Source organism: Carettochelys insculpta, chromosome 4, assembly GCF_033958435.1.
Source record: "Carettochelys insculpta isolate YL-2023 chromosome 4, ASM3395843v1, whole genome shotgun sequence".
Classification (NCBI taxonomy): Eukaryota; Metazoa; Chordata; order Testudines; family Carettochelyidae; genus Carettochelys; species Carettochelys insculpta.
In genome coordinates, this window is record NC_134140.1 from 57,260,616 (window position 1) to 57,283,170 (window position 22,555).

Genomic DNA, 22,555 nt, shown 5'->3' on the forward strand with positions numbered 1-22,555 from the left:
ATGACCTAATCCTGGGGTTTTGTATGCATACTATACTTTTATCCTGTGTGTAATCCCACTGAACTCAGCTGGATAGTCTTGTGAGTACATGGTGGATAGTATTATTGTTAAGACACTGGATGAGTGCTAAGGAAATCTGTGTTTTAATTCCTGGTTCTTTCACAGTCTTTATGTGTGATTTTCAGGTATATCTCTCTGGCTTAATTCTTCCCAGAAATGGTGGGGAAGAGGGCATATAATCATAATAAATCGCATGCCTTTGTAAAGAGTTGGTGCCCAGTTTAATTCAGTGATTTGTAAATAAAAGTGGTGGAGCACACTAACTCTGACTTTTGGCCTAAGTTTAGAAATTCATTTTATCTACTGCTGTACTCATTCCACATAGTCTGTCAGTATTATTTCTTATTTTTTGTCTTTGCATTTGAGTCTGTTCTCCCACTGTGGGAGGCCACTTAAATCATAATTTAAAACTGAAAAGTTGAAGAAAAATATGAACTTAATCATTTGTTCCAAGTGTGAAACAAAACAATGTTTGCTTATGGCATTTGAGACGTGCATACTATGCACTTGTATTAACATGTGGCTATAATATTTAGGTAAATATACAGTTTTGCTGTATTTTGAAAATGCATAGAAATTCACAGATTTGATAATAAACACGTGTGTTTAAAATGTACCTTTGGCAAAAATATTTCTGAAATGTTGTCATTTTGGTTCACTAAGAATGAGCTAAAGGTGATAAAAGTCTTATTTTTTTAAAAGTATTGTATACATCATCGGACATCTTTACACGCTTAGCTTTCCCTCACCCCGTTATTCTTTTGTCTATAGGATTAACGTTATTTCATACCTTTGTCTCTTAATCATGCATATTACATAGTAGTCTTCAGATCATCACAGATCAGTTGTTATTTAAAATTTTCAATATGTGTTTAAATTAGTCATAAACTGACAGTACTACATTTAAAACTTCATGTTTTGAAGTACAGAAATATCAGTTAGTAGTTTTATCAAACTGGATTATTATTCTGTGTAATTGATGGACAAATTATTCTAAACTGCTGTTCAGGGCTAGATTCCTTACAGGCGCCCAGGCTACAATGATTCAGATATTTGTGTACTGATTGGAAGTGGCACATGATTTTTGTAGTTCTGGCAGAAAATAAGAAATAGGCATTTCAAAGTATGTGTTTACAGTTGAATGTTTAGCCCTTTATGAAGAGAGTATGATCTTTCAAATTTTGGTACCCTATTAACAGCTGCTCGCAAGCTTAAGGTTGGCAGGAGTTTTGAGTCAGCACTGTTAGTAATGGAGAAACAATTACCTTTCAAAAAAAATTCCATAATATTGAAGGAGGAAAAGATAAATTTGCATTGTGACACATAACGTAAGAGTGTTTTCTGAAAACTTGCTTTTAGATGTGTATATTAAAAAAAAAAAACCCTCAGAAACTGAAAATGTAATCTTAAATGCAAAGACAAAATCAAATGCAGGCTTGTTCTTCATCCTTTAATTTTCACAAATTGGCCAGTCTGTGTCTCAGTATGAAAAGGGCCACAGGAGGGCCCAAGAAATTCCATAAGGGTGAATGTGTTGAGTTTCCATTAGATCATACTGTCTATGGGGAAAGTTTAGGGAGGCTACAGAGGGTGGGAATTATCAGTGACATGCATAGATAAGGTGCCACTCTGTACTGCTGTTATATGGAGACTCTCTGCTTCATTGTTTAGATATTAAGATGATCAGTGCTCCATAAATACTTTTAGAGGGATGGAAAAGGCATATATATATTGGCTGGGTCTACACATGCCCCTTACTTTTGAAAGGAGCGTGGTAATGAGTGCGTTTGAAAGATGCTAATAAGGTGCTGCAATATGGTGATCAGAAGAAGGGCTTTCGAAACCTGGGGCAGGGGCGTTCCTTTGGGAAGGTCCCGTCTCCATGGGCGGCGCACGATTCGAAAAGCCGCACTTTTGAATCTCTGCGGCTGCCATCATGCTAATGAGGTGCTGCATATTCATTTCAGCGCCTCATTAGCATCTTTCGACCCCACTCCTTTTGAAAGGAAGGGCATGTGTAGACACATGGATGATGAATAACTGATACACTCCTGTCTCTGCCCAGGAAAAGAATAGCTTCAGTAACGGGTCCTTCACTGTAGGGGTGACAACCTTTGTGTTTTTCTGTACCACCAAAAGTAGTGTCTGCTAGAGCAGAGTTCTCTCTGGCTGTGTCAAGATTCAGGAGCTCCGTAGGCAAAAAATACGCAAACACTTTGCACAATTTGCATATCTCCTATCGATAAGTCTGTTGGGAGAGGCTTTTCCCACATTTGGCCCGTCTACAGAAGCCTGTAATCTAGACCTAGTGTCTATTTGCAAAACAGAGACAGGTGAGATCCTCATATAGGCAAAGATATTGAGATATGTTTGTCTCTTGTTTATTGTGTTTTTAAAATGGTTTAGTCATTTTGTAACATGCCCTTTAGCATAATCTAATGGCTTCATATAAGCTGTGTCTACACTTGCATTCCTCTTTCAAAAGAGGTATGCAAATAAGCGAAATTGAAAATGCAAATGAGGTGCAGTTTTGCATATCTGGCATCTCATTTGCATATACTTATTTCAAAATAGCTTCTTTGGAAAGAAGAAAACTAGTGTAGAAACAGGCTTTACTTTCGAAAAACAATCTTCGAAAGAATCCTTCTTCCCTTTTTTATGGAATCCTTCTTCCCTTTTTGAAAAAGCAGTGTCTGCACTGGTTTTCTTCTTTAGAAGCTCTTTCTAAATAAGAATATGCAAATTAGGGGTCAGATATGCAAATCTGCACCTCATTTGCATTTTCAATTTCCTTCATTTGCATATCTCTTTCGAAAGAGGATTGCAAGTGTAGACACAGCCATAGTGTTCTGAGTTTTAAAAATATTGACCTACTCACATATTTACTGGAATAATTTTAGAGTGAAGCAGTTCATTTATTTATGTTGTTTAAGAGAATTTATTGCTAATAAAGCCCTGGGGATCCAAGTCTCTCTTATTCCCAGAACAGGTGAAAAGCACAAGTAGCATGTGCAAGGTTCTGGACAAAGCTGTTAGTTGATGCCCACAAAATCATACCTCCCTACCAAATTTTAAGAGAGTTTAAGTACCAATCCTAACCTCAGATTTGATTTTTTTTTTTTTTTTTTTTTTTTTTGAAATAAGGTGTCTTGTCTCTTTTTCGTTGGGAAGATGGCTTTGCTCATGTAAATGTATTACTTGCTTTGGAAGATGATCACAGTAATTCTCTCCCCACCTCCTATCCCACACCCCCAGATGGTCAGGTCATTAGTAGTTTCCTCTGCGCCTTCATACGTCCATAGGCTACATGGACCCAAGCCTTAAATCCCCTGGTTTTCAGGGAGCCTTGACTAATTGATTCATGGTTGTGGGTGAGCCATTCTGGCTGCCTGAATGAGCTATTTCTCTGAGTTGTCAATGTGACATCTAGCCATGAAATGGACCAGCTTAGTTCTTGAACTAACTCAGGTCCTATAACAGGTAGGGGAAAGATATAATGGGGGTTTGTCGTTTTTCAGAAGCTTGCTTGAGGGAGTGTGAACTAAAGGAATGTGAATTCTCAAGAGGGGAGCAGGAGAAGGAAGGCACCATTGGGAGGGCTTTGGAAAGAGACGACAGGAGGGACATGAAATTGGGATAGAAGCGAGGGTGGAGCGAGTGAGGGAAGGAGAGGTGGGAGAAGAGAGAGATGGAGGGAAGATTCTGGAAAGACAGGGAGTAGAGGGTCATAGGAGGGAAAATAAAGGAAAATGGGTGAAAGGGGCAAAATATGGTAGGTCAGAGAATCATGAAGTGAGATAGAATAGTCATATAGGCGAGAAAAATGGGTTAAAGGAATGGAAGAAGGTTTGGATTAATGAATTTTTAATATATGTATTTCCATATTTTTGGTGTTTTCTTGGCAGATGCCCCGTGTAATAGGCTGGGTGTGAGCAAACTTTGTACACTGGGCATAACTTTTTGTCCCTGCGACTAGAAGGCCCCACTCCCGCCACCCCAAACCTGTCTAATGTAATCCAAACTGATATGTTGGTTATATTCATATGAAAACAAAACCTCTTTTTGCAAGTGTAAGAAAATAAGTGTGTAGAATGTAAAAACTTTATTAACTGATACATAAATGTGACTACACATACATAAAAACAGTACCATATTTCAGTGTTTTTAATGAGATGAGCTGAAGGGCCGGCCGCTGATTGTGCTGTGTCCCCCTTACGAAATTTCATGCTTCCCTCCCCCCATTTTGAGTATCCGTGTAATAGCCTATATATTAGGGGATGGAAATAGGAAGGCTATTTTGGGCATTTGCCAGACAAAAACAATCCTGTTTTCCTCTCCTTCACCCTCAGTTTTACCAGAATGTCCATCTTTGATTAGAAGGCAAGCGTAGCAGCCCCCAGAGCCTCAAGTTATCTGGAGCATTGTCTACTGCAAATGTCTCCAAACTACTTGTTGACGTTGTTTAAGGTATTCAGATGCTACAGTGCTGAATATGATATGTGTAATCTAACTTGCCACACAAGGATTTCTGTCCATGTCATCTCCTGTTAGAAGAAATTTGTTTATATTTGCTAGCAGCTGTTACTTAGGGTTATCGAAGTAGAGAGTTTTAACATTTTGATCTGATAGGTTTGAGTTTTGTGTTGATTCTGATGTGTTGGGAGTAAGTTTCATATTCATGGGCCAATTGCAGACAAGATTCTGTCCCCGAGCATAAGAGTCTTGCTGTTGTGGTTGATGGTCCTGTTCTTTCAGTGTAAACTTGTTTTAGAAGGTCATAACCATGTTATATGAGGAAGAATCTCTGTTAACTTGGGCCAGACCCTTAAATTTGACTCTGTGTTCAGTAGGGAGATGGAGTAGGGAACAGAGGGCAGGAGTGATGTGCTCTTAACATTCTTTTTTGCTAGTTAAACAGGGCTGTTACTTTTTGTAAGATTAGTGGTTTAATTCCTACCTACAGTGCGTTGCAGTGATGAAGGCATCAAGGCCATGAATGTGCAGATCACTGTGGTCAGCTTAGAATATATGGGGATGGTGTATTGTTTCTGGCCCTGCTGCAGGTGGCAGAGTAGATTCCTTAGATCTGTTGGTATTTGGGTACTGATACCATTATGGAGTTCAGAACACCTCCAGGAAGACTATCATAGTGGTCTGAAGGTAAACACCTCATAATGAAAGATCACACTATGGACAGTGCTCCTTGTAAGATGAACCTCTCCTGGGTGGCTGTGAAGTATACAAATGCTGTGCAGCTGATTGGCAGAGTACCCATAGCCAGCAGCATGTTTCTCTTGTGTCTTGGTGCACATAATAAAAAAAATATTCTTCACATAGATGGGGGAAAAAAAAGCTCAGGGAACATTGGTTGCAATGTCCTCAAATTCCTTCCCTCTCACCACAATTTATCCTGTATTGAAATGTTGGCAGCTGTGTATTGATGTGTGCAGAGAGGTGAGCTCTCCTACTGGTATAGAAAAGAAAACTAATGGTGACTTGGAGTTTGTATCCCTATCAGTTAAATGTTTTTTGTTTTTGTTTTTTTGTTTTTAATTAGAGAGACGTTTTGAGCAAGGTCATTTTAATGGCCTCCCAAATCTTTTTTGGGCCAGCACTTCTTTCTAACTTTCATAATAATTATTTGCCTCAATTCTATCCTGACAGGCATAGGTGAGAAAGTAGTCCATTCTCTCCCCATGTTGCATCCTTATCCTCCGTGCTGATAGGATGCCAAATTGTTGTTAATTGAGAAAGTATTTATTGTGATGTGCACTGCCACCTGCTGAAGATGCAATATACAGGCAGTCCTTATCCCAGACAGCTTATAAAATAACTAAAACAGACAGAATAGAGTGATTGCACAGAAGTCCAGGGGCATGAATGATTAAATTATTCATATATTCTAAGAATTGGAGTGAGACTTTTATCCATTGGACAGCCCTAAATTCAAAGGCATGAAAATGATTTTCTGTCACTATTGTTCTGGTGCCATACATGACTCACTAACTTCAAAGGAAAAGCTCAGTAGTTCATTATGAAGCACTGGAGTCAGCCAGACCCTACTGTTTTTTATTTATAAAATAAGTCAATAACAAATGCCCTGTAGTGGTGACATCTTGGGGGCCTATTTTTATTGTGGTGTAATCTTAGTAATGTTTTCAACAGCAAATCCTTATCTGCATTTTATTGGGCTTGAATGAGACATGTTTATTACATATGGAGGGAGTTTATTCATATGTAAAGAGAAAGTGTCCAACTGAAGCCATTAGTAGGCCCACTAGTTGTTAAGGTCAGGATGTGAGAAATACAGCATTAATAAGCTATAATAGCAGCAGTGCCTTTTTTGTATTTAAAAAGAAAAAGGTGCTCAGTCAGCTCCCTGCCTTCTCCCCTAGTCAGTCCCAAGGCTGGGGCTGTTCAGGTTGCAGTACTCAGTATTAGCAAGTACTGGCACAAAAAAGGCACTGAATGACAGAGTGTATTAATTTTGGCTAACTATGGGTATAGTTATATTCAATGAATGATGTCGAAATTTATTTGGAAATTAGAATAAGCCTTAAATTTTATGTAGTCAAACTGAATATTTGCAAGAAAATTCAAACTTGATGGCATTAGATTTCTTCACTAGTTGTTTTCAAACATTGCCCTCAGGACTGAGTAAAAAAAAAAAATGTAACAAACTTTGGCATTTAATTTATTAATACCTCTCTCCTTAGCAGTATTTCCTATTTTTTCCAGGGTAATAGACTTATGTAGTTATGTAGTTACATTTCATGATATTTTTATTTTATTTATTAACCACCTTTAATTAGTTTGAAATATATGAAAACTTTACGCACGACTCATACTCATGTTACTTTGACATATTAGAGATGTAAGATTTTAATGAAATCCTTTTTATATATGGAAACATATAATTGATCAAAATTAAAATAATAGTTAATGATTCTTTATTTCATTTCAGGGATTTTGATAATTGCCACCATGGGGAGAAAGTTGACCATGCTGCTTTTGCTGCTGGTGCAGCATTTTGGAAACTGTGAAGGAAATCAAAGACAACATCATATTTCACCATTGCAGTTTACAGACGTTCAGTACAATGCCACTGTGTATGAAAATTCTGCAGCCAAGACCTATGTTGAGCAGCCAGTAAAAATGGGCATTTACCTTGCAAATCCACTATGGGATGTAAGATACAAAATTATTTCTGGTGACAATGAAAACTTGTTTAAAGCTGAAGAGTATATTCTTGGCAATTTTTGCTTTTTGAGAATACGGACCAAGGGAGGAAATACAGCTATTCTTAACAGAGAGGTGAAAGACCATTACATGTTAACTATAAAAGCAGTTGAAAAGAATACTAATGTTGAAGCACGCACAAAGGTCTGGGTGCAGATACTGGATACAAATGACTTAAGGCCCTTGTTTTCTCCAACATCATACAGTGTTTCTTTGCCAGAAAATACAGCAATAAGGACCAGCATTGCTAAAGTAAGTGCAACAGATGCAGATATTGGAACCAACGGTGAGTTCTATTACAGTTTTAAAGAAAGAACTGATACGTTTGCTATCCACCCAACTAGTGGTGCAGTGGTTCTAACTGGAAGACTTGACTACACAGAAACTAAGCTTTATGAGATGGAGATCCTTGCAGTGGATCGAGGAATGAAATTGTACGGTAGCAGTGGTATAAGCAGCATGGCAAGACTAACTGTTCATGTAGAGCAAGCAAATGAATATGCTCCTGTGATTACAGCTGTTGTACTAACGCCTTCGGAATTGGACAAGGATCCAACATATGCAATTGTAACTGTTGAGGATGGTGATCAGGGTTCAAATGGAGAAATAGCATCATTAAGTATTGTGGCTGGTGACCCACTTCAGCAGTTCAAAACGGTGAGGTCTGTTCCAGGAGGCAAAGAGTATAAAATCAAAGCTGTCAGCCACATTGATTGGGAGAGCCAACCTTTTGGGTATAATCTTACTCTTCAGGCTAAAGACAAAGGAAATCCTTCACAATTTTCTTCTGTCAAAGTTATTCACATCATATCCCCACTCTTTAAGTCTGGACCAGTGCGGTTTGAAAAAGATATGTATAGAGCAGAGATAAGTGAATTTGCCCCTCCAGACACTCCTGTGATAATAGTAAAAGCTTTACCTAGTTATTCACAATTAAAATATGTTCTAAAAAATGCACCAGGCAAAGTCAGATTCAACTTAAACACACACACAGGTCTTATTTCCACTTTAGAACCAATAAAAGCACAATATGCACCCCATTTTGAACTTGAAGTCATGACGAGTGACAGAAAAGCCTCTGCAAAAGTGCTGATCAAAGTAAAAGCCATGAACAGTAATCCACCTGAATTTATTCAGACATCATATAAAGCTTCCTTCGATGAGAATATGCCAGTTGGTACTAGTGTCATCAGTGTGAGTGCAGTAGATCTTGATGAGGGTGAGAATGGTTATGTGACCTATAGCATTGCGAACTTAAATCCTTTGCCATTTGTGATTAATCACTTCAATGGCATTATCAGTACCTCAGAAGAAATGGATTATGAATTGATGCCAAGGGTTTACAATTTAAGGATTCGAGCATCTGATTGGGGCACACCATATCGCCGAGAAGTTGAAGTTCCTGTTACTATTATTTTAAATAATTTGAATGATAACATACCACTATTTGAGAAAATAAATTGTGAGGGAACAATCCCTAGGGATCTTGGCGTTGGAGAACAAATTACTACTGTATCTGCTATTGATGCTGATGAACTTCAGTTGGTGAGATACCAGATTGAAACTGGGAATGAATTAGAGTTATTTACCTTAAACCCAAACTCTGGAGTGCTTTCCCTGAAGCAACCTTTAGTAAGTGGTATAGGTGCTAAAGTATCTTTTCATAGTCTGAGAATTACAGCTACAGATGGTGAGAACTTTGCCGTACCATTATATATCAACTTAACCGTAGCTGCCAGTCGTAAACCAGTAAATTTGCAGTGTGAAGAGACTGGTGTAGCCAAAATGCTGGCAGAGACATTACTTCAGGCAAATAAGCTGCACAATCATGGTGAGGTTGAGGATGCTTTCTTTGACACTCACTCTATGAATCTGCATGCACCTCAGTTTAGAAGTACTCTTTCTACTAGTATTGAAGTAAAGGAGGACCTACCTGTGGGTTCCAGCATAATACTTATGAATGCCACAGACCTTGACTTTGGCTTCAATGGAAAACTAGTTTATGCTATTTCTGGAGGTAACAATGATAGTAGTTTTATGGTGGATTTGGAAACAGGAATGTTAAAGATTTTATCTCCCCTTGATCGAGAAGTAAAAGATAAATACACTCTGAATATTACTGTGTATGATTTGGGAATACCACAGAAGTCTGACTGGCACCTTTTAGATATCAACATTTTGGATGCTAATGATAACAGACCGGAATTTTTACAAGACAGCTATTTTGTTGAAGTGAGTGAAAACAAGGAGTTAAACAGTGAAATCATTCAGATTGAAGCCACAGATAAAGATTTGGGGCCCAATGGGGAAGTGAAATATTCTCTTCTTACTGATACAGACATGTTCACTATTGACAGTGAGACAGGTGTTGTGAAAGTTGTAGGGGTTTTGGATCGTGAAATCCAACACGTGCATTTCCTGAAAATAGAGGCCAGGGACCAGCCGAAAGAAGAACCTCAACTGTTTTCCACTGTACTTTTGAAAGTATCTTTAGAAGATGTCAATGACAATCCTCCTAAATTTATTCCATCAAATTATTATGTGAAAGTTCGAGAAGACCTTCCAGAAGGAACTATTGTCACATGGCTGGAAGCATATGACCCTGATGTAGGCCAGTCAAGTCAAGTGCGATATAGCCTTTTAGATACTGGAGATGGAACCTTTGATGTTGATAAATTGAGTGGAGCAGTACGTATTGTACAAAGACTGGATTTTGAAAGGAGACAAATTTATAATCTGACTGTGCGGGCAAAGGACAAAGGAAGGCCCATTTCATTATCTTCTACTTGTTATGTTGAAGTTGAGGTAGTAGATGTAAATGAAAATTTGCACCCGCCACGATTTTCCAGCTTTGTGGATAAAGGCTTTGTAAAAGAAGATGTCCCCATTGGTTCATCTGTGATGACCGTAACTGCCTACGATGAGGATAAGGGAAGAGATGGAGAGATTAGGTATTCCATCAGAGATGGCTCTGGTATTGGTATCTTCAGAATAGATGAAGAAAAAGGTAAGAATTTTGTAAGCATCTTAATTCATTTATTTTGTTTCCAGTATTTTAAAAAAAAATTCAAAGCACTAACATTGGTAAGAATAGATTTCTTTTTACATCATTTTCTTAAACATTTCTCACCTCTATTTCTCAAGTTTTCATGTATGCATACTCTTAAGTGAAACAAAGTGAAAATGCTTACTAAAGTTGTATTAAATTTGTGCAGTACATACACATTGGGCCTCTAAATCTCTCCTATATGGGATCCAGACTTTGGAGACATTACATTGGTGAGAATTTAGTCCTGTGAGTAATTTCATAAATAACGACTCACCAGGATGCCACAGTCTAGCCTTAGGTTAAGCATGGAATCTTCTAACTCTTAATTTTTTTCTTGCATTTTTAACTTCTTAGATCATTGTTTTCTTTTCAGTATAGCTTCTGTGTATGATTATATTTGCTGCTTTTGTTAAATTTATTGATAACTTTCTCTGTCCATCCTAAAAATAGCAATGATGTTGGCCAACAAACAGAAATAAACTCATTTAAAACAAAATATAAATACCTTTGAATACCTAAATAATAATGTATGGTGGTAAAAGATCCAGACATGCACTGGTATAACAGATTAAGAACTCAGTTTGTTGTGTTGGTGATTCATAAGTTAAGAACTGCTATAGGCATTTTATTCAACTGTAATTAATTCAAAAGTGCTATCATTATAACCACAGTAAAAGACTGAAATTCCATTAATTATTTCTTGAATAAGTGTCTCTGGCACAATTTAAATGAGAATTGCTATTCATTCAACCTCCCTCCATACAATTTTTCTTTCTTTACAAATAAAATATTTGTTAAATTTCACCAAAGTAAGGAAGCTGCCTTCTTGTACTTTCGTACTTTTATGCCATTGTATTTGGATACTTTGTCTGTCATAACTTTATGGATTTTCACAAACCTTTGATGCTAGATTACCTAAGCACAAACAACAAAGTTAAGAAGCAATCAAGGGCAAAGTTGTGTGCTATGTTACACCATTGGTAATCTGTCATAATTTAGATTCACTGGTATCTAAATATTTTGCCTAACAGGGTTTGTTTACCCTGCAATTAGACACCCGTGGCTACCCAGTTCCCCCGGCTCAAGCTCACATTTCTTAGGTCATGGGGTTGTTTATTTCCTTATACACTTCCGGGCTTAAGCTTCAGACAAAGGTCTGAGATGCTCATACCTCTCAGTCTTAGAGCCTGGACCCAGACCCAAGCCAGGAAGTCCAGTAGAGCAGTGTAACAAACTGTGTCCTTTGGACCTGTGTGAGCTGGTATGGGACGACTGTGGGTTTGATTTCGAGTGTAGACTTACCCACAGACAGGAGGTAATGCTTCTTACAAATTACCACTCATAGATATTTGTGCTTACGAAAAACATGTTAAGGACTTTTACCCTACAGTACAGAGTAAACATATACACAGTTACCCAAGTTTCTCAGACTGGGGGTGGGTTAACAACCCAAAAGGGGGGGCTCAAGCCTGTGGCAGGAGGGTGGGGGGTTTCAGTATTGCCACCCTTTTGCATTGCCTACAGATGTGAGTACCTGGAGAGTGGTAGCTGCTGAGCAGGCACTGAGTTCTAGAGGCAGCACCACTAGTTACCACAGAAGCTAAGGTGTCATGAAATATATGACTGAAAGTATCTGTGAAATTTTGTTATCTGTGCCCTAACCAGCTTGTGAAAACTGGTGACTTTGCTGCAGTTTAGGTAGTTCCTTACTCATGCATGTCTGGCAGTGTCCCATGAGTACTGATGAACTATGCCTATAAGATTGCTCAGCTGTTTGTGATTTAGAGTATCAAAATATGACCTGAAACATTTATTTAGAAAGTCCGCTATTAATCAGATAATATTGGGGTTTGTTTAAGTGCCAGTCTCACCTCCTTTACTTTATTTTTCTTACAAAGTAGGTTTAAAAATATTTAATGAAATAATTTCAAAGCTTTAATAATTTTGCATTTGGTTTAAGGAACACTTGAAAGTTTACTTAAGCTTTGCAGTATTCTGCAAATGTATTTTGCAGTATTCAGTGCAAATGTATTTAAATTTTGCTGTATTCTGAGTTTCAAAGTTACATAGAAAAGAGCTTTGCTAGTCACACGTGTGATCTGTAGAGTTAATTCAGTTTTGAAGTTTTCCTACCTAGGTATGATTCTTTCTTCTTCAGCACCAGTTCCTTCATGCGTGGGCTTTCAGTCTGTCACTAGTAAATACACAAATGACTCTGCCATCTAATGTTTCCTTTTGGTCCTTCATATACATAAGTGATTTTATTTTAAATGTAGGGCCTAATTTTATTTGTCTTGCTTTTTTGAATGTAATAGGACTGCTAATGTAAGGCAAGCAAGATTTTAGTCCCAAGGCTTCCATTTAATAATTTTGACATGGACAGTGTTGTAGTGGATGTCTGTAAACTCAATTTTAGAAGTTGTTAGGTAACATTTTCACAATTGATCATGCAGTGTTTTGAGTTTAACAGTGAAAGCCCTACTACCCGTATTGTTGAAGTTCAGCTTCTTTTTCAGTCCTTTTTGGGGAAAAGGGAAATTGCTCCCCGTGCCCCGCCAAAAAAAATCTGAAAAGAAACTGGGAAAAGAGGCTTAAAATTATTAACATTTTAATTATGCTTATTTGCAGTCCATATATGGACTCTGTTGCATTTATACGTATAAATATTAATGCTGCATTCATCACCATGGCATTCTGCCTGTGCTGTTGATAATGGGCTGATGGATCAGGAATTGGGAAGTAGAGTAGAGAAGCAACAGATCAGACTTCTGACAAACAGTTGGGTAACTGATTTTCTAGATTCACTGAGAAGGAGGGGAAGAACCTTTTATTCTTGAGCCAATTGTCTCTGGCAGCATCATACTCCTTTCATTCATGTTACTCCCAGTCCAAAGTTTCATGTTTTAGGAAGGTTTTTTGACTCATAGTGAAGATATATACAGTTTAGTATATAAAGATAACCATTTTTCTTATAGCTAAGAAAGCTGGGAAACTACCTTCCAAACCCACATTACAAGAACATCAAGTCTGCACACCAGCTTCAAAAGTTAGGTAGTAACACTTCAGTTTTTTAACAGCTCATCTCTTATGAATAATAGGGATGTAAAATTCCATTTAATTGGTTAACCAGCTGGGCAGAGCAGCCCTGGTCCTGGGCACATTGCAGGCTGGGGTGCTTCAGCCCAGACTGAGCCACTCCTGTCCCGGTCTGCTGCAAGTGGGGAGCTGTTCCAGCACCTACCAGTTAGCTGGTTAAACACTGACCTCCCTAATGAATAGTCACTTATATAAATCTCTATTTTCCTCAGTGGGGATGGAGAAAGGGAGGGAGGATAACGAAGCAGGCTGTGAAGTGTAAGTCCCCATTTTTTCATATTCCAGTGACTTCAGGAGATTGGAAATCACTTTGCAGGATTTGGCAGTATAAGAAGAAAGTGATGCAGTGGGCTTACTAATACTTATGTACCTTATCGACTGAAACTTTTGAAATGTTCAGTTTTGTGAACTCTTGATTTTTATGAACTACTTAGTTCTCAATTAGCTAATAAAATAGCATTCTAGTGTACTAGAATTAAGATTTGCTGTGTAACCACCTTCTGAGTCCTTGCACTGCCTTGTTAGCCATTTCCTGTGTTTTTAAATGCTTGATTTTTGCCACCTTGATATTCTTCTAATGCATTCAGGCCACTTGCCATCCTCTAGAACCTGATTTTTGTCAGCCGACTACAGGTTGACCCTCTCTAGTCCGGCACCCTTGGGATCTGACTGGTGCTGAATGAGAGAATTTGCCAAACCGTGGGTGGTCAATATTGTCTAATGGCATTGAAGACACTCCCATTGCTTACTGGCCTCTTAGACATTTGGGGTAAATTAGAGCTAGGTAACAGCACAGATCACCTCAGAGCCAGGACTAATGGGACCATGGGGAAACTTGGCCACACCCATGATAAGTCGTCATCCACCTAACTATGAACATGCCAGATTACGAATGTTGCTAGAGGAGAGAGTGCCAGATTAGAGAGGTTCAACCTGTAGTATGTGCTTTTTCATAGGATATACTTGTCCTTGTGCTCCCCAACTCTCCACCTCAGCAGCCATAGAACAGGGAAATGATTCTTCCCCACCCCCAGTGTGCTTCTGTTGCTTTAAATAGCCTTTTTGTTTTGAAGCTGGTGTACTCTAAAATGCCTGTGTTGAGACAGAAAGGAAGAAGTATTTCCTAGTCTTGCTGCTATAGAAGGGAGATGAGGAAGTTGAGCACCTCTTGCACTCCACTATCGATAGATATAACATTTATTTTTTTTGATCTGTATGTAGGGCAGGTTTGTAATCCCCTCGTGCATTTTAGAACAGGACTTTTGGCTGTTGTAAGGAGGGAGTAACACTGGGTAAAACATATTCATATCTTTATGAAACAGCTGTTTTATTGGGGTTGGCTCAAGATTTGCTAAGAAACCGAAACTTCAATCAAGCCTCAGGGGACACAACTGGGACCAACCAGTTTAGGTTCACCACAAACGTGTGTACCCAAATACATATTCATGCTACTCCAGGGGCTGATACCATAGCTAGTTCTATGGGTTGAGAATCTGCTCTGTACTAGTTCCTAGAGGTATATTATGAAATATTTAACATGTAGCAGGTACATGTGCTACAGACAAAAATATTGTCTAAATTGTACACATGCACATGGGGGAGCTGGAGCCACAATAGTTTATCCTTCAATGTCCAAAAAAATCATCTGTCATTTGTGACTAAGAGGAGTTTCCTGCATTAGAGAGAGAGACTCATGCAAATTGTTTCATTCAGTATTTACTCTAAACTCTGATAGGGTTTTAGAAATATTTGAAACTATACTAGTGCTGCCAGAACTTATATTTTGGATGCTTTGCAATTGTTTACTCCCCATAGTCTTACGAATCTGGAGTAGTTTTAGAAGCTTTCAGAAATAGCCAGCTACCAGTTGCTTAATAACATTGTCCTTGTGTTGTTATGGCAGTTAGGATTGTTATAATACGAAATGGTTTGTCAGACAAACATCAAGAATTCCAGCAGGATAGCTAACTCTGTCCACAACTTCAGCTGTTGTGATTTACTTATTAGGAACTCAAGATGCAGGGGATTAGTAATAATAGTAAAAAAGCTTTTGTAGTTTTTTGGTTAATCTGTTCTAAAGTGTTTCACATCATTTTTTGAGTGTGTCACTAATTACTTTTTATTTGAATATTGATTACAGACACCCACTAAACCAACTGAATAAACAGAAACAAATATTACAGAATATATATAGTGTTTAGATTTTTGTGGTCACTTGTCCTTTACTGTATGCATTGATTTTTATTTTTAATTAGCTGAAGCATATTGACAAATTTTGCATAATAGGTAATATATAAAGCTTAAAATGTATATTTTTCTTGGGGAGAACAAATACAGTATAACTTTGCTATTCCTTGCTTCGGTAACTGTGAATTTTCACAGATACAGATTGTTTTTACTTTACTGGATCCCAAAATGGGGAAACATTGCTGCCATGTCCAACAAAGGCTAAATGGACGAGTGTGTGAATGAACTTATCTGCTTCCCCTCACTCTGTTCGAGATGGTGATGCTCTTACAATAGGGCTATTGTATAAGGGAAGGTCAAGATCAGACTGCTCCCATAATAGCTTTTCTGTGATTTCTACTCAAACTAATGGCTGGTTTGCACAAGAAAAGTAATTTGACCTAACATACTCAACTCTAGCTACAAAAATTGTGTTGTTGAAGTTATGTGCCTTAGGATCAATTTCGGGCACAGCCCCACTGGGGAGGGTCGATGGGAGAAACTCTCTCCAACTTCCCTTACTCCTCAGAGTACCACAGTTGACAGGAGCACCCTCAGGGTTCCTACTAGATGCACTGAATCGAACCTGGAAGGCTGACCATGGCAGTGTTGATCTTCCCATTAGAGTAGGCATACCTGAAGAGTAACCTAAGATCATTATGTGGAGGGACTCCAGTGAGGCAGTTGCCCACCTCTGTTGCCCTTCCGCAGTGCTGTTGGCTGGTAAATACATCAACTCTGATCTCTGTGGGGTTGAGTGAAGCGGTGGAAAGAGACTGAAGATGGAACAGAAGCCACTAAAATCAATATTAACTGATCTGTTGTGTGACACAAATATTATATTTTTGTAACCCTAACCCAGGTTGCATGTCTGAGGGTAGGAAATAATGATCAGGCTTTTCCTAATGTTCCTCTTGTAACCCTGTTGCAAGTATGTCACTGCTAGCTCTACTTACAAATTAATACAGGCACAAAATATGCTAATGAACATACAACTGGGGAACAAAGGTATGGATAATGATGTGGAAAGAACCACAGCAGCCTGGAGTGTGACGTGAAGTAAGTAAACCGAAATTTGCATTTCAAAATGTGTGACGTGAAGTAAGTAAACCGAAATTTGCATTTCAAAATAAATAATGCAGCTGAATGCAGAATAGTTGAGCGTACTCAAGAGATTAGTGTGCACTCAGTGTTAAAATTAAAAACTAAGATTGTTTCATGAATCAAACTTATTCTGCAAAATCATGCTAGCGTGCCTGGAAAGAAAAGATACCATCCACTAAACCTTGAAAGAAAATAAAGTCCTACATATGTGGTTGTAGAGCAGTTTGCAAATTCAGGTGATCGGATGGATATCTACCTTGTTTACTAAACTAGAGATATATATGTTCTTAAAGAATTTGATGAAAAATTAAACAGAGTGGGATACATTAATGGCAGAGTACATCACATTGCTATAGAGTCTAGAGTGCTATTAAAATACATGTGCTAAGCAGTGACGCTGAGATAAATAATGTCATTTCTGTGCAGCTGCTGCCGTTTGAGAAGCTTTTAGGGAGATCAGAGGCAGACATGAGAAATAATCTTAGGTGAGCAGGGTGTGAAGCTGTACAGGCCCACAGAAACCGTGAAACCCTTTCCATCCCTGTCCCTATCTCCAGTCCCATCATGGCCCTATGATGATGCCCTGCAGAGGGAAGGGAATAAAAGGAAGAATGTTCTTTTCCCTTTTCCAGCAGACAGACACATGAGCCCAAGACAGAAATGAATGATGGAGCCCCCAAACACCTTTCAGTAGTAGTGTCTTGATTATCATACTAGCTCTCATTCCAGCTCTTGGTGGGAATCTGTATTTCTTAAGAAGGCCATCTGTGGTTTCTGTTAAACTCTGCGTCAAAGTTTGGTATTCTGGCTAGCAGGTGCCATGGATGTGTTCCTTAGCCAGAGCCAGGTAGGGTTATTAGTTAGCTGGCACCGTTTGAGTTGCTCACAATAACCTCACAAGCAATATTCAGTCTATATGCCGACTGTCTCTTCCTGTCCTCCCTTCTTATCCCCACAGACATATTAATGAAGTTCTAGCATCTTCATCTGAACAGTGCAAATTAAAGTGGTTTTTTTTGTGTATTACAGAACAAGAATAATTTTGTTCTGACACTAACAAGCTTTCAAGAGATTCAGTGCATCTTACGTTCCTGAGATGAGTTGAACTTTAGAATGTTAATATGCTTGCCAAACTCATAGGCTATGGTTACACTACAGCGCTCTGTCAACAGAAGTCAGTGTCAGGAGAGTTTTCCCAACAAAACTCATGCTGACAGAGTGCGGCCACACACAAAAGCCAATCAGGAGAGCACTCAGCTCTGTCGACAGAGCAGCTGGACTGCCCAGCTGCTCTCTCGACATAACAGGACTGGGAAGCACAGCAGACAGGGAGGGCTGCCCATTGTTGTGGATGCCCTGGCTGTTGAGAGAAGCCTCCCCACTCCCCTGCCCCCCGAGCAGCCACACAGCTTTTTTTGTCAACAGAAAGTGTTGACAACAATGTTGTGCCCCAAAGCTGGGTTTTGCCGGCAAAACTTGCCAGTGTAACTGTAGTCATAAGGTTAGGTAAGTTGAGAGAGAAGGTTTTTGCATGTTTACTGAAAAGTGTAAAATAAGTAAAGATTTATTGAAGAGTAACAATTCTGCTTTGCAGAGCTGTCTGTGTGCCATAGAATATCATCACTATGATTTTACTGGGCATCAGACGTTCTGTTACCATCACAATGCCAAATCTATTTCCAAGAAGGAAAGGAGGTAGTTGATTAGAATAGTGAATAAGATATATAGAATAAAATATTAAACTAGCATATAATTAACTGACCGTGTTAAAGTGCACTTACAACTCATTTGTAAACATATCCTTTTTAAAGGAATGTTATTTACGTTTATGGTTAAATACCTAATTATGTCAAGGTATGCCTTTTCATTGTCTTCCATTTGGCTTTTATATATCTTATTACATCATTCATTACTGTTGAGTTTTAATAATAAGTATGGATGTTTACAAAAATTAAAAATGTTGATCATGAAGTGAGCATGTTACCAAATTCACGTTACCATTTTGAGAGGCTTTTTCAATCCACATATGCGATACAGTATAGGGAACTGTACGACCTCTTGTTATTTCCTTCAAGCAAATATTTTGTAACTCAGCAATCCTGTAACAGATCTTTTCAGATTTTCCTCAGATTCATAGAGTTACACTAATTGGATTACTTTGCCCTAAAACTATATCTTGAGAGGATTTTTCAAAATTCATTGTAATAATAAGGAAATTTGAGAGCTTCTTAAGTTTAAAGAAGACCATAATTTCCAGAGTTTTCCCCTAAATTTTGTTAATGGCCAACTTTTACTACTTTGAGCTAAGTGGAGCATGCTTAGATCTTTCCTGTCACAGCCATCTGTTGTGTATTTTGTATGTATTTGTAATCATGCTAAATTTGCTAGCTGTTCTCAATATTTGAGTTCTATTTAAATGAGTCTCCATGTTTACACTTGCCGAAAATTGTAGTGGAAACAATGGTGACTAGACCATCTTTTTTTATAGAAGGCATGAAGTGTGAGATTTAGGCATTGTTGATTAGGAAAGTGTGTTTTATATATCACATTATTCGCATGTATGAGAGACTGGAAAACTTAGTGATACATTTTGCTTTACTGTGGGGAAGTGTGTGTGTGTGTGTGTGTGTGTGCGTTTCACGATTCAGACAGGCTAGATGCTATTCCCTAGTTCCCCAAGAATACAGTCCTGGTAAGTAACCGTAGATGAGCACATTTTCCCTGATTTCTTCTTCCATGTGATGATTTTAAGAAAGGCAGAAAAGGAGGCTGCTAGTGGAATCAAAATTGAATTAATGCACTGCCGTGTTGAGGGAATAGAGTTCAGCAGGCTAGTAATGATTAAATGATAGGTGGGGGTAAAAAGAAAGTGGCATATGAATGACTGTCGTCATCATCATCATCATCATCAATAACCGTGGGCTCAGCGCCCGTTGGTGTCTGATGCCTCTCTCACTATTTCCTTCCATCTTTCCCTATCTAGTGCAGAGTGGCTTAGTTTCTGTAGACTAGCTCCGCACCAATCTACTACATCATCTATCCATTCTCTGTGCGGTCTGCCTCTCCTATTCGAGCCATCCATTGTGCTGAATACTAGGGTCTTGATTTTACGTTTGTTGTTCGTTCTGCAAATATGTCCAAATAGTTGTAGCTTCCATTTTATAACCTTCTGCAGCAGGTTCTCTTTCAGCTGCTATCTTCCTACATAATTCCTCATTGGTGAACTTCTGCATCTGTCCTAGTCTCAGAATCTTTCTATAACAACTCCTTTTGAATGCCAATATTCTTCTTTTCGAATCTTTTGTTATCACCCACCTCTCACATCCGTACAACATGCTGCTGAATACACACGTTTTCGAGATGCCCAGCTTCATTCTTAAGCTAATTGCTTTGCTTTTCCAGATCTTATCCATCGACTTCAACTCGCTCTTGCTTTTGCTATTCTATTCTAGTATTTCCTTCTTACAGTCTAGATCATACATTATGTTGCTCCCCAGATATGTGAACTTCTCTACATTTTCTAGCTCAATACCATCCACACGGATCTTCCTTCCTATTTCCTTATCTCCAAATACCATTGTTTTTGTTTTATCGATGTTCATAATCAGTCCATACCGCTTCCCTTCTTCGTTTAACACCCTCACTGTTTTCACTAGTTTCTCCTCATCTTCCTCAATGATAACTGTATCATCCGTGAACCTCAAGTTGTTAGTTCTTTTCCCGTGCACAGGTATCCCTTCCACCTCTTCCTTGATCTTGTCCATCGCTCTCTCCAGATGTGCGATGAAGATACTTGGTGGTATTGGATCTCCTTGTCTCGTACCTCTACTTGTTTTAAACCAACTTCCCAACTCCCCGCATGTTCTCACCGCTGCCTTCACATTATCACTGATACCTTTTAACAACCGTATTAGTCTGCTATCCACTCTGTATGACTCCAACACCGCCCAAGTCACTTTCTGATCTATACTGTCAAATGCCTTTTGAAAATTGACAAAGCAAGCATATACATTTTGTTCTTTCGTCGAGCTTTCTCTGCTATCAGTCTTAGTGCCAATATCTGCTGTATGGTACTTCTTTCTTTTCTGAACCCTGCTTGCTTGTCTGCTATATGTTCTTCTATCTATGATCTTAATCTCTCAGTTAGTATCATTATCATCAGTACTTTATGTAGATTACTTGTTTGGGCAATCGTTCTGTAGTGTTAAGCCCCAAAGAAGAATAACGTGGGACTAGTGTGAGGGGAAAGAACTGTAGCTGGTCAGAAAGTTTGGTGGAATTCTGTCTGTTTTCCTGTCTCTCCCTCCTCTCAGCTACTTCTGTGGAATACTGTGCCAGGATCATACACACACTAACAGATCCCCACAGAAGGAAGGCAATGTCAAAGATCAGGACCAGTTGGAGAACTGAGCAACTACATCTAATAACTTCTCAAGAAGTCAACAACAGATATTAGAGCTTAGCCGGATAATGGGATCACTTGGAACCAAGTGGTAGCATTAATTAAATCCTAACACAACCAGTGATTCTGAATTGTCTGGTCAGATCAAGAATGGCAAAATACAGAGTGTGTGTATGTGTGTTGGTTCCTCATCTTGTGGAGAAGGTTTGTTGAGGAAAGTGGAGGCAGTGTGCATAATGACCAAAATTATTTTTTTAGTCATGCTGTTGCAGGGGTCTGCAGCCAGAATACAGAGAAGAACCATGTTTTCAAGTTCAGTTAGAAACTCAGTACTTCAAGAGCCACAATGCATGCGAATATGAGGCGGTCCTTAATAGATAACATCAAACCATCCTTTTTGTAGCTCCTATTTCAAGAACAGTGCACACAGAGTGATTTGTACCAGTTAGTTAAAAAGCTTAAGTTACTTTCACCCCTCGATTGGAGAGCAAGTTGAGGAGAAGAAAACTCTGTGCCTTGGAATAGGCTCTTAAGCAGGAGGGAGCAATGTTTGTCTTAACCCTCCATGTTTCCCCTCTGCCCCCAATCCCAGGCTCTACCCCCTCAGCCCACAAATACGCCCCTCCACCCATGCCCAGGTTTAACCCCTCTCAGCCCCAAACTGAGGAGTCACCATCAAGAGCTGCAAATGACTCCTTAAAAAGGTGCAGGTTGCTCCCCCCTGTGCTGGTGCAAATCCTGTGTAACTCCATTTGGACCAGGATAAATCTGGTTTAAATGGGATTAGAATCTGGATTAATGAAAGGGTTTTGTATTGGGGGAATAACATTTGCGGTTACCCAACATAGTCAGTAAATGTGTTAAATGCATTGAGGAAATTAATCCTTTGAATGGTTGTTAGGTAATCTCGACAGTTTGGCATCCATTAAGAGAACTATTTGTCTAAGCTGAATGTGTGATGAAGATGTACTTTTGGCGGAAGGCAAAAAAAAAAAAAGCTAGCAAGCAGAGAGACATTTTTACTAGCAGTATTGCTTATTAGAAGGATTCCTTGGAATGTGAACTGGATAACATGCTGACAGGTTGATATCTGAAAACAACTGATAGGAAATATTCAGATTTCATGTGTTGAATCAGTGGCATCTTTTATGTTCTCTCATTATGCAATGGTACCTAAGCTCTCTACGTGATTGAGTTTCCATAATTTCCTCTAAGTTTTGGTGATAGGAGTTATATGTACAAGAATGTAAAAGAAAATTTTTGCATTTGTGAGCAACTGTAAACAGTGCATGTAATGTTTGTTTCTGTTTGACAGTTTTTGTTACTAAAAGAAGAAAATAATTTCTCAAAATATTTTTTTATGCGTCCTTGTAGTTAGA

At 38.7% G+C, this 22,555-nt stretch overlaps 1 protein-coding gene across 7 annotated transcripts in view; it reads left to right on the top strand.

The window, feature by feature from the left end:
* The window catches only part of FAT1 (FAT atypical cadherin 1), a 174,938-nt gene that overhangs the window by 10,007 nt on the left and 142,376 nt on the right, over window positions 1-22,555 (top strand). For all 7 annotated transcript variants that reach the window (XR_012645381.1, XM_074992881.1, XM_074992879.1 and 4 more), the window contains exon 2: window positions 7,025-10,306. Coding sequence is in view for 6 of the 7 variants with exons in the window: in XM_074992881.1 (XP_074848982.1) it covers window positions 7,045-10,306 (3,262 nt within the window). In the remaining variant the exon portion in view is untranslated. The remainder of the gene's footprint in view (window positions 1-7,024; window positions 10,307-22,555) is intronic.